The 13,370-nt window shown below is 33.3% G+C and overlaps 1 protein-coding gene across 4 annotated transcripts in view; it reads left to right on the forward strand.

Moving 5' to 3' along the window:
* Positions 1–13,370, forward strand: part of Arhgap21 (Rho GTPase activating protein 21) — a 132,734-nt gene that overhangs the window by 95,139 nt on the left and 24,225 nt on the right. For 2 of the 4 annotated variants that reach the window (XM_048812681.1, XM_048812682.1), the window contains exons 7-8: positions 2,876–2,905; positions 4,213–6,109. In XM_048812681.1, the coding sequence (XP_048668638.1) occupies positions 2,876–2,905; positions 4,213–6,109 (1,927 nt within the window). The remainder of the gene's footprint in view (positions 1–2,875; positions 2,906–4,212; positions 6,110–13,370) is intronic. The other 2 variants (XM_015495232.2, XM_015495233.2) reach the window with 1 other exon arrangement.

A 13,370-nucleotide genomic window follows, 5' to 3' on the forward strand; every position in this document is an offset into this window, starting at 1 on the left:
ATATGCTCTTTACAATTCTGATTCCAAATGAAGAATTCTGTGGGTCATCTTTCTTATTTTTCCCTCACCTTTTTGCTTTTGTTTCAGAGATTTTTGGATGCAATAAGCACAACAAAGTCTCTGCTATTTTATTTTCACTAGGGATGATTTCAGTTTTAAAATGTAAGCTGTAAACTCCAAAATATAGAACTTAAGTGCAAGGCTAAAGGAAATTCAAGACAGGGTATGGAGTGGTAAGTGGTATGAAAAGGGGGTTAAATGACAAGAACTGGCTTTTTTTTTTTTTTTTTAACCATATTGGGGAAAAACTTAAGTGTTAATCTTTTAAACACATGTACATATTGTACATTTGGGTTTAAAAAAGTAAAAACCAAAATTTGTTAATAGTTGAATATACAATTCTTTTTTTTTTTTTTTTTTGTGCTGGGGATTAAACCCAGAGCCTTATGCATACGAGGGAAGCATTGTACCAACTGAGCTATATCCCCAGCCCTGAATATTCAATTCTTAATGACACTGGTTTCATCATACCATTTCAGACAACTTATTAACACAGTATGGTTTTGACATCATTATATAAAAATATAATTACTTTGGGGCTGGGGTTGTAGCTCAGTGGTAGAGTGGTTGCCTAGCATATGAAGCACTGGGTTTGATCCTCAGCACCACACTAAAAAAATATATTGTGACCATCCACAACTAAAGAAATACTTTTAAAAAAGAATATAATTATTTTGTTCAAATGATATTTTGTGCCATTTAATTGGTACTTAATGACAAGTCAAAGATTCTCAATGGGTAGTTAAAACATTGACCGTCAGACCATGATGACTCAATGAAAGATTTGCTACTTTGTAAGCAAGGACACAGAGAACACCTGACAGCTGTTAGCAAGTTACAGAGTTTTCAAATCTGTTCCCAGAATATGAAACTATTTGCATTTAATATTCACCTCAAAGAGCCGCATGCTGTGTTCTATTCCAGATGACCCACCCAGTATTTGTCTAAGCCCCTATGATGCTTTCTTCCTAGAAAGAGCCTACAGCAGGCCAGTGGTTTTCTAGGGGAACACTTAAAGGTATCATGGCGAAAAGGATTCATTAAGATGCTTATTGTATAGGCCTGATTTACTTCTCTAATATGATTTGGGAAATAATTTGTATCATATACCATACCTCTCAGAATAGCCATACATGTTCCAGAATTTTCTCAGGAATGTCTATGACCTGCCAGTCACCATATGCCAGTATAACACATAATAATCCACAGTGACCTGATGGGCACTGTTATTTCTCCATGGATAGTAATTTGGAGTAGTATTTTCCCAAAATATGAAAATGAAGAGTCTTTAAATAAGAAAATAAATAGTATAAACAAGGTTTTTGGTGTTCATCAACTGAGAATATGTGAGGAAATTTAGCAATGTTCTTAAATGAATTCATATTTTATTATCTCAACTGTATTTGCTTATATTAGGTAATAGTTCAGTATATGTGAGATGTTCTGTTTAATTAATTTGTTGTTAATGTATGGTCCATGTGTATGAATTTAAGGATCCCTTGTTATATCTTTACTTAGAAGTTGGGACCTGTGGCTACAGGTAGGCTACTTATCATTTAGAATTGCTATACAGGATTCTTATACATAGCTGAAGTATATGTATTTTAAAAGTATTCAATAGTTTAATATTTTAGTAATATTTAAAATTACTAAAATAATATTCCTCCCCAAATTTGGAATAAAAGAGGTATCTTTAAGTTATTAGTTCTAGAACAGCATTTCCCAAGCAGGATATTCTAATCATTTTAAAACCTTTGGAAATAGATAGGTTCTATAGTAAATAAGTTCCTACTTTTCCTTCAAGTTTCACAATGTATACTAATATAGAGATTTTGAGAAGTCCAGAAGCTTGCCAACTTCTCCTACATCACTGGCTATAGGGATCTACCCTTCTTTTCAAGTGGTACATAATGAGATTACACAAACCTGCTGCAGGAAATACTGCACCAGACTACAGGATGCTCTCATTCAGGCAGTTTTTCTGTCACAGAAAAGCAATGGTGTATACTCAGTCAACTTGAATAAGATAAGCTTGTTATGTCCATGCACATACCCAAGATGCATGTTCTGATTGTGTTTATGCTGTAAAAATGTTATGGTGTGCATATTTTCTTCTTATATACCTAGATTTAATTTCTCACTGCATTCCAGTCTTTGTTCTGTAGTACTCATTGTAAGTTTTACCCTGGAAGTAATATTTGTATGTATATTTTGAAGTCATTTAATAAACTAATAAAACAGCACAAAAGGTACAGTGTTGAAAGGTCTTAATTTCTGAGTGAAATTTATTTAACAAAACAGTCTTTTTTCACCCAAATTATAGTGTAAAGGCAACTGCAGTCAGCTGACAGCTTGTGGTTATGCTCTGATTTACTGGGGAAGGAGGAGGTTGTACTATTTTAAATGCATAATAGAGCATTCGTTTCGTCATCTGGGTAGCAGAGATGGAAGAAGCTCAGGGGAAATGAGAGGCATCAATGTTGCTCGTGTGGAAGGGAAGCCTTTGTAGCACATCATCAGATAGCAGTGCATATTGAAGAAAAAAATCTGTTAAGGATGCACGTCACCAAATGTATTTTGCTTCAAGAGTGGTAGACCAATCAAATAAGACCCAGATAAAAGCTTGAGAAAAAGATGCTCAGATGGATACTGAAGTTATTCTTTATGCTTCACTGCCCTTTACCTCTCTTGGTACCTTCCAGAGAAATCAGTATAGATGTATTTTTAGCTTGCTGTTTCCAGCATCAATATGACAACATGATTCTGTCTTTATATCAGTAAGCAGCTTCTGCTATGTTTTCCTATTTTCTGCTAGCTACAATTTACAAAGGATGTCACAGCTCTGGTAAGAAATGAGTAGCCATTTCCTTGCTTTTAAAGTCATGTTTTTTAGAGATTTGTAATAAACCAATCTATTAAAACTGTAAGTTTGCTTAGAGAAATCTCTTTATAGTGTTAATCTTACTAATTTTCAGAAAGCTTTAATGGTGTTTTCTTTCCTTCTTTTTAATGTTTGTTTGATTTGCTTTTGTATCCTATACATAAGTGGTTTAAAAGCATAATATTTGCTTGCATCAGTATTTTTTTAAGTTTCTCATCCTCTTCTTTTCTCTAGTACTTTGATGTTATGCTATGCTATGCTATGCTATGCTATGCTATGCTATGTTATTGGCTGCATTTGAGATTTGCAAGCTGTCTAATGCAAAGACAGAAAATGATGATAGTCTTGAGTTAAGCTTGTTTTGATTAGGGGAAGATATGTTACCACACCTAACTCCCAGATGCTAAACATAGTACTGTGTTGCATTGATGAGCTGTTTTGTAGTCTCTGTAGTTAATTTCACTTGGTCTTACATTTTTTAAAATATTGCAATCCATAAATAGTTGATAAATAATAATTTGAGCTGCATGCCTGCCTGTTAGTAATAAAGGTCTTTTTGTAATAAATAAGAGACCAAATAAATTTATATAACTTTGCATGTTGAACTTAAAATAAAAAATGTAAATTATATACAGAAAGATGAATTTCCTTTTCCCCCATTTTTTGCCTTTATTACACATGCTTAATTTCTTTAACATGCATATTCTGTTATTTTAAATATTAAAATATTTAGCATGGCTGTTGAAAGGCTTAATTTATCAAATGGATTATTATGGATTCTGGAATGGCTAACTGAAAAGACACTTCAATAGTTATATTTCATTATTGATAGTTGTGCTTAAAAGAAGTGTTTCTGGTTAAGATTTTTAATATTTTCACCCTCTGGCAAAAGAAAAAAATCTTTTGCTGGGATTTAGTAGGCGACCATTTAACCTGCTGACTGCTGAAAAATCATAAAGCTTTGAATGAGTAGAATTCTAGAAGCAACATAGCTATATATCTAATTGCTTAGGGAAAATTTGATGTTGTCTTACATCTTTTGAGAAAATAAGTGATTGTAATCCCTATACGTTGCACTTTCTACAATCTATTTGATTTCTGCAAGAAAATCTGTTTTCTAGATTTGTGGAATATCTCATGTTGTGTTTGCATGCAAGCTATAGTGAGTGTCATTCAGGATCAAGGAAAAATATTAAAGTAAAATAGTGATCTACAAACATGGGACTTGTTTTGTGAATTTGAAGTGATATTTTTCTCTCATTTCCATACAGGCATATTCTCAAGATGCCTACCTGAAAGGCAATGAAGCCTATAGCGGCAATGCCCGTAATATACCCGAACCTCCACCAGTTTGCTATCCCTGGTTGCCATCTGCCCCTTCAGCCATGGCACAGCCAGTTGAAATATCTCCTCCAGATTCGTCACTGAGCAAACAGCAAACCAGTACACCAGTCCTGACACAACCTGGCAGGGCTTATAGAATGGAAATACAAGTGCCTCCATCACCAACAGATGTTGCAAAATCAAACACAGCAGTGTGTGTTTGCAATGAAAGTGTAAGGACTGTCATTGTGCCTTCTGAGAAGGTTGTAGACTTGTTATCCAGTAGAAACAACCATACAGGTCCTTCACACAGAACTGAAGAAGTAAGGTATGGTGTAAGTGAACAGAACCCTTTAAAAATAGTGTCAAGAACCACATCACCACCATCATCAATTCCTGCTGCCCATCTTATTCATCAGACTGCAGGTTCTAGGTCATTAGAACCTTCTGGAATTTTACTTAAATCTGGAAATTACAGTGGACAATCTGAAGGAATCTCAAGCAGTAGATCTCAAGCTGTAGATTCTCCCTCTGTATCTGTTAATCACTATTCCCCAAATTCCCATCAGCACATAGACTGGAAAAACTATAAAACTTACAAGGAGTATATTGATAACAGACGATTGCACATAGGTTGTCGGACAATTCAAGAAAGATTGGATAGTTTAAGAGCAGCGTCTCAGAGCACAACAGATTATAACCAGGTGGTACCAACCCGCACTTCTTTGCAGGTACGACGCCGAAGCACCTCTCATGATCGAGTGCCCCAGTCTGCTCAGATTCGGCAACGCAGTGTCTCCCAGGAAAGACTGGAAGATTCTGTGCTAATGAAGTATTGTCCAAGAAGTGCATCTCAAGGCGCACTGACATCTCCACCCGTTAGTTTCAGTAATCATAGAACTCGTTCATGGGATTACATTGAGGGACAGGGTGAAACCTTAGAAAATGTTAATTCTGAAAGTCAAATACCTGATTCAAATGGGGAGCGAAAACAGACTTATAAGTGGAGTGGGTTTACTGAACAGGATGATAGACGAGGTATTTATGAAAGGCCCAGGCAACAAGAAATTCATAAATCTTTTCGAGGTTCAAATTTGACTGTGGCTCCAAGTGTTGTTAATTCTGATAATAGGCGAATGAGTGGTAGAGGAGTGGGATCTGTGTCACAGTTTAAAAAAATTCCACCAGATCTAAAAACACCGCAGTCCAACAGGAATTTTCAAACTACTGGTGGAACATCACTGCCACGAGGTATTTCACAAGACAGATCACCTCTTGTAAAAGTCCGGAGTAATTCTCTGAAAGCACCTTCTACACATATCACAAAACCATCATTCAGCCAGAACTCATTGGTGTCTATCAAAGACCAAAGACCGGTAAATCACTTGCATCAAAACAGTGTATTGAATCAGCAGACATGGTTCAGAGCTGAAAGCACCCCTGATCACCAAGTGGAGACTGGGAAAGCCCTCTCTTTATCTGGAGCTTCTGTTAAGCCTGGCCTTCAGAAGAGCGAGACTGTGGGCACTTCAGGTTTAGAACTCTCTCTTATTCAAAGGAATCAAGATCCAAATTTACAAGAGGCTGAACTTCAGCAATCAAATGCTTTAGATAATAAAGAAACTGTCATTCTAAGAGAAAAACCTCCATCTGGTCGCCAAACACCACAGCCTTTAAGGCATCAGTCTTACATCTTAGCAGTAAATGACCAGGATACCGGGTCAGATACCACCTGCTGGTTGCCAAATGATGCGCGCCGAGAGGTCCATATAAAAAGAATAGAGGAAAGGAAAGCCTCAAATACCAGCCCACCTGGAGATTCCTTGGCTTCCATCCCATTTATAGGTGAGCTCATTTAGAGTCATTGGCTAATACATCAACTATGTAAGTCTTATCAGAAATTTGTAGTTCCACAGGTATAGAAATCTTGCACTGTGATTTTAAAACATGTGTTCTGAATTTTATAGGTTGTGCTTCAACCAGAACCATCATCTTTTATCCTTAAAATTATTTCTGGTTTCAGTTTTTCTTTTTTTAAAAAAAGCTTGTATTTAGTACAAATTTTTTACTTCAATTTTGGTGAAACAAATTCCCACCATCAGGAACCAGGAGACTCAATAAATCAGTTGTACCCAGATGTTGATTCACCTGAGTCAGAAAACAGTTGGAATAGCTTAGTGCTTAGTATTCCATCTCTTGTTTTGATCTTCTTCCGTGCATCCCATCTGCTGCCACACAAGCTTCCTTGCTATTGTGGAAAATGCCAAGTGTGCCCTGCTACAGGTCTCTGATGCTGCCAGTTCCCAGCCCTGGAACACATTCCACAGATAATCACAAGGCTGTCTCCCTCCCTTTGTTTTAGACTTTTGCTTAGATATTACCTTATTCAAACAGTCTTTCCTGTCCAACCTATCCAAAATAGGTGCCCTACACATATCCACAGAGGCTGTTTTGTACTTTTTATTACATGTTTCTTTGTATTACCAAAATAAAAAGTACATGAAAGCTGAAATTTTATATTTAAATTTTAATCTCTGGATCACTTTGATGTCCCCAATCCCTTAGAACACTGCTTGGCATAGAAAAGGCATTCACTTAGTGATATATATTTTTTTGAAATGATGGCTAGATATATAGCAAAACCCAAAAAAGATCTCTTAATTACTGTACAGCTCTAAGACATAATCTGAAAACATTGCTACTGTTATCTTCATTGATAAATGAGAACTTTTAAGCTATAGAGAGATTAAATAACTTTCCTAAACGCATACAATTAAATAGTAGAGATGGGGGCTCTATCGTCATTCCACAGAGCACAACTCTGAGGGTACCATTGCTACAGAGGGCATTGTGAAGAGCACCTTTCAGAGTTTTATGACATTAGGCCCTTGCTCTGCCACAAGGGCACACTTCTACTCACCCTGTTAATTCATAGGTTTACAATAATTTTACAGTATAATGTGCTTCTCTTTGAGCAATAGTTCTGGGTTTTTCTTTTCTAGAGAAACTTCAGTCTTTTGCGCTATTAGAATAACAGGTTATATTATCTAAATCACCTTTAAAAGAAAACGTTCCATAAAATTTAGAATTTTTATAAATATGATATATTCAAGTTGTAAACATTGTGGGGAATCTTAACCAAAATCGGATGTTCATATGTATCTTTAAGGCCAAGCTCAGTGAATAGTAGAACCTTGAAGCTTGTTATAGATGGAACTTAATATATCATTTAGAATAGATATTTTATAGAAAGCAGCTGAGGGCTAATGATTGTTTTATGATCTTTTAAAATATAGAGTCCTATCACCTGTGACTATATTTCATAGGCTTGTGAGATCTTATCATATTTTCTTTAATATATCATATTTTCTTTCTACATAATAAGAATGTTAAAATCAGATGACATTGGAGTAGTAAAAATTGTGCTCAGGAGCTTGAGGCAGGGGAATCAGTTGAGCCCACTAGAAGTTGGAGGCCAGCCTGGGTAAAAGAGATGCTGTCTTAAAAATAAAAAAGATAATTTGGCTTTATATACTTGTTGTTCACGTCATTTGACTTAAACTGAACATATACTTTGGAAGGCAAAAAGAAAGAATATTTATCACATTTAAAACAAATCTATAAGTGGCTTTTATTCTCCTTTTCCTTTAAGGACAAGGAAAAATCTCAAAGATTTTAAACAAATATGGGAGGTGTAGATTGACTTTTCAGGACATTTGCAGTGAATGTCCTTTATGGCAGGAGTTTTGAACCAGTATTAAGTTTCCATTTTTTTAGTTTAAAAAAAAAAAAAAAGATATGCACACACACACAGAGATATACATACAAGCTGTTACTATTTTTGGAATGCATATATAATTTTTAATCATTTCTTCCAATTTGTATAGATTTATGCCTCTTACAATCTATAGTTTACTCTATTATTGACTTAACAAATAATATTATAATGTTAATATACCTTAAATTTTTATGACGTCATTTGGGGAGGAAGTAGGATTACCCTTTTTTAGCAGAGGTGAAATAGAAAACAAAATTATATCAAGAAACTGATTATTCTGCCACAATCTATGCAACTTTGATAATTCTACTGAATTATATAAAATTATTCTCAACTATAATTATAAAATTTAAACTACATTGATTATGTACTTCTTTCTAGAGTGATTCTTTATCTGTGAGAAACAATCCTCCTACCTCAGCTCATGTTAGAAGGATTTTGTTTCCCTTGTGTTCCAACCTGCAGCACTAGACACTGGGTATTAGGAGGACATATGCATATTTGTCAAAGGGAGCTAGAAACAAACTGCATTCCATGCTTTTTGTTTGTTGCTTTCGTTTCTAATTGACTCTAATTACACTTATTTGGGGGTACAGTGTGATGTTTTGGTACATGTATACATTGTGTGATGGTCAAATAAGCATTTCCACCTCATCCATTTATCATATTTTGTGATAAATGCATTCAAAAACAGCTAGATATTTTGAAATATATAATTTATTATTATTATTAAGCATAGTTACCCTTAGTTCTCTTTTCTAACTATAACTTTGTATCTATTGGTCATCCTCTCCTTATCCTCCTGTACCCTCTACTTTCTCTTGCCTCTGGTAACCATTATTCTACTGTCTACTTCTGTGAGATCAACTTTTTAGATTCCACCTGTGAGCGAGTTCAGCTGGTATTTGTCTTTGGGTTCCTGGATTGTTTCATTTAACACAATGTCTTCCGAAGCTTTGTTGTTACACATGCAGAATTTCATTTTTTTTTTTAGGGGAAATAGTATTCTGTTGTGTGCATATACCACATTTTTTAAATTTATTTGTTCAATGATGGACACTTAGATTGATTCCATATTTTGGCAACTGTGAATAGTGCTACAGTAAACACAGGAGTGCAGATGTTTGTTTGACATACTGATTTCCTTACCTTTGGATATATATATAGTAGTGGGAAAGCAGGATCATATGGTAGTTCTTTTTTTTTAAATATTTTGAGTCTCCATACTGTTTTGCATAACAGCTATACTAATTACATTCCCAACAACAGTGTGAAAAGGTACCTTTCCTCCATCTTCACCACGACTTGTGCTTTTTCTTGTTGATAATAGCTGTTCTAACTGGAGTAAGGTGGTATTTCATTGTGATTTTGATTTGCATTTCCCTGATGATTGGTAATGTTACTTTTTCATAAAATCTCCTGGCAATTTGTATGTCTTCTTTTAAGAAATATGTCTATGCAAGCCCATTTTTCAAACAGGTTATTTGTTTTCTGCTATTGCATTCCATGTATATTATGGGTATTAATACCATGTCAGATGTATAGTTTGCAAGTGCTATCTTTCATTCTGTAGATTGTCTTTTTTATTTTGATAGTTTCCTTTGCTATGCAGAAACTTTTAAGCTTGTCTATTTTTGCTTTAGTTGCCTCTGCTTTTAGGCTCTTTGTCCAAAAACTTCTTGCCCAAATTAATGTCATTGGAGGGCTTTCTTCTTTCTTCTAATAGTCTCATGTCTTACATTTAAGTCTTTAATCCATTTTGAATTAATTTTTGTATTATATTTGGTGCTTGATAACTCTTGACAGTCATGCATAAAATTTCACAATGTTTGCTTAATTTTTGTATGTTTCTGTTTTTAACTTCATTTGTGAAATCTTAGCTATCCTTCTAGAACATTTAATTGGTAAAAAGCCATAATAAGTATTTCTTAGTCACACATAAATAATAAATGCAAAATAATAACTTTACATCTCCATTTGGAAAAAAATACAAATTGATTTATGTGATACATGTTATTTGTGAAAAACACTTTTTCAAAAGAAAATTTTTGAACATTGTTTTATACTTTTTTACAGGTTAAGAAACAATGACACTGAATTTTTTAAAAAATACATAATAGCATCAATGTCCTCAATCTTCTGTTTGTTATGAAGAGCTATGGGGTTTTTAGTGAAAAAAGTGAATTAAGTCTTCATTTTTTAACCCCAGTTCTTTAATTATATAATTCAATTTAATGGGAAAGATTGATAATAGCAAGCTTATAGCCCTAAAATATTCTGTCAATACAAATATTCTGAAAACAATCAGTCATCTTTATTCTAGTTATGTGTTTTACATGTTTTAGTTTAAATGTCTTATGTAGTAAATGACATATTTGTGAACTATAAGTTTGATTATTTAAAAATCTAGAAATTGAAAACATGACAACCCGGTGGTCTTATTTTTCCTTTGAACAACTATCTGTTTTCCTACCTTGGGAAATTAGATAAACCTGAATTATTGTTTTTACATAATCTACACATGATAATTAAATAATTAAAATGTGTGTTATTGTTAGGGTTTTAAATTTGGATTAATCACAACAAAAATAGCATTTTTAATACAATGGAAAAGCTTTTATATTTTCCAAGGCAATAAAGAATTGTATTTATTATAATAATTCATAAATATGAGATAATGTGTATATTTTAGAAGTATACCTAGATTTTCTTTTTTTCTAACACTCTAATAAAAGGCATATATTGTAAAAAATACAAATAGTAATGAAATGGGTAAACCCCAATGGTAGTCTTTTCTCCCCTGCTTCTTCTATTTAGTCTTACTCTCCAGAAAAGATGAGTATCTTTCTACCCCTTTTTGGAAACATACTTAAGACCAAAATTATTTAAATTCAGTGTGTTTCAAAAATTTGTTTTTATACAGTAATTGTCTCTCTGTGTCTGGTTTGCTTTGCTAAATAAAATGTCATGCATGTCCATACATTTCATGACAAATAAACAGGATTTCAATATGAAAAAGTTGACCTTATAGAAGTGGAGAGTAAAATAATGGTTACCAGAGACCAGGGAGTGATGAGGGAAGGGAAGAAGGAAGGGGGAAAATTTTTCAGTGGATGCAGAGTTTTTTTTTTTTTAAATAGAAGGAATCACTTTTTTAAAAAAATTAAATTTTATTTGTATATAACAGCTACACATAGTAGTGGAATTTGTTGTGACATACCTAACACATAACATAATGTGATCAGTTTCAAAGAGAATAACTTCTGATGTTCTGTTGCACAGTAGAGTGACTATAATGTTTCAAAATAGCTAGAAGAGAGGTTTTTGAATGTACTTACCACAAATGATAAGTGCATATGATGGATAATCACTCCAATTTGATCATTACACAATGTATATGTGTATTAAAGCATCAGTTATACTTTATAAATGTGTACAACCATTTGTCAGTTTTAAACAATAGCCTCCAAAACATAGTAAGTCAAAAGAGGTTGAATGAATACCACCAGCAAATCCAGACTAATTTTTTTTAAAAAAAACTTGCTTTTGAAATTTTATTTAATGTCTAATCCATGTACAATGTAATTTCATTCCCTGTTTTATTTTAAATAATATACATTTTTAAAATTACTTCACAAGGCATGTCATTATTCTCCTAAAAGATTTATTTCACAGCATCTCATAGGCACCCTTTAATAGATATGATGACCACATATGCCCAGAGATAGTTTCTTGGCTTTGAAAAATGTTATCTTATAGGAATATATTGTCAATTTTTAAAAAATAGGCTTAAAAATTTTTTTAGTTGTAAATGGACACAGTCATTTATTTTGTTTATTTATTTTATGTGGTGCTGAGGATTGAACTCAAGTGTCTCACACGTGCGAGGCAAGAGCGCTCTACCACTGAGCCACAATCCTAGCCCCTAAAAATAGGTTTTTATATCTTTCTTTTATCAATTTTTTTCAGTTGCTCTCATGTGAACTATTTTGTGAGTTGAATGTTTTTGCTACAAAAATCTCTTTAAACTGTTATACAGTTACACTGCATAAGCCAGATAGTTTCTAGACAATATGGTATTTTCTATTCATTGCAGTATTTATGAATCTTTATAAAACCTTCTTACTGTATCTATAATATGAAGAAACTTTTAAATTTTTGATAATTTAAATTTTAATGATAGTTTTAAATACTATAATTTTTAGTAATAAATTTTTATCTTCACTAAATTAGTTTAAAAACTTCACTTATCTCCTTATTTTTAGAGACAGAATTATTGGATAGACTGTCATATACTTAGTAAAAGTGACCCGAAGATTTTCATAATGTTTTCTTTTGCTAAAATATAAAGGTGCTTTTAATAAAAATTGCAAAACCAGAAAACAAGTTTCAGATGTTCAGAATTTACTGATTTAGCATAAAATTTAAATGTTATACTTTTATAGTCATGAGCTCTCCTTGTTGGAATACTGCTAATCATTAGGATGATACAGGAGTCTTAGAATTTGGTCAGAATTACAATAGCTTGATCTTTTAAGTAAAAATTCTACAGAGACACAGCCACATCAGTGTTTATAGCAGCACAATTCACGATAGCTAAACTGTGGAACCAACCTAGATGCCCTTCAATAGATGAATGGATAATGAAAATGTGGTATATATACACAATGGAATACTATTCAGCATTAAAAGAGAATAAAATCATGGCATTTTCAGGTAAATGGATGGAGTTGGAGAATATAATGCTAATTGAAGTTAGCCAATCCCAAAAAAAACATGCCGAATGTTTTCTCTGATATAAAGATGCTGATTCATAATGGGGTTGGGGGAGGGGGGAGCATGGGAGGATTAGAGGAACTCTAGGTAGAATAAAGGGGAATGGAGTATGAGGGGGGCATGGGGGTAGGAAAGACGGTGGAATGAGATGACATCATTACCCTAAGTACATGTATGAAGATCTGAATAGCGTGACTACTTTGTGTACAACCAGATATGAAAAATTGTGCTCTATATGTGTAATGTGAATTGAGAGCATTCTGCTGTCATATATAACAAATTAGAATTTAAAAAATTAAAACCATTTTATTATTGTAATATAAAGGGTATCATAAGACATTTAATTTTAAAGATTATAGTTCCATTATTCTATTAAATTACATTCTCTTGACATCAAATATTAGAATTTATACTTCTAGTGTTTTTATAAATTTTGATTAAGCTTTTGAAAAGTTTACCAAAGGAAAGACAAACAGAGCAGGACCTCAGGTATCAAACTGGGTTCAAATTCCATCCTAAAGCTTTGAAACTTTACACAAGTTATTTAATCTG

Source organism: Marmota marmota, unplaced genomic scaffold, assembly GCF_001458135.2.
Source record: "Marmota marmota marmota unplaced genomic scaffold, marMar, whole genome shotgun sequence".
Taxonomy (NCBI): domain Eukaryota; kingdom Metazoa; phylum Chordata; class Mammalia; order Rodentia; family Sciuridae; genus Marmota; species Marmota marmota.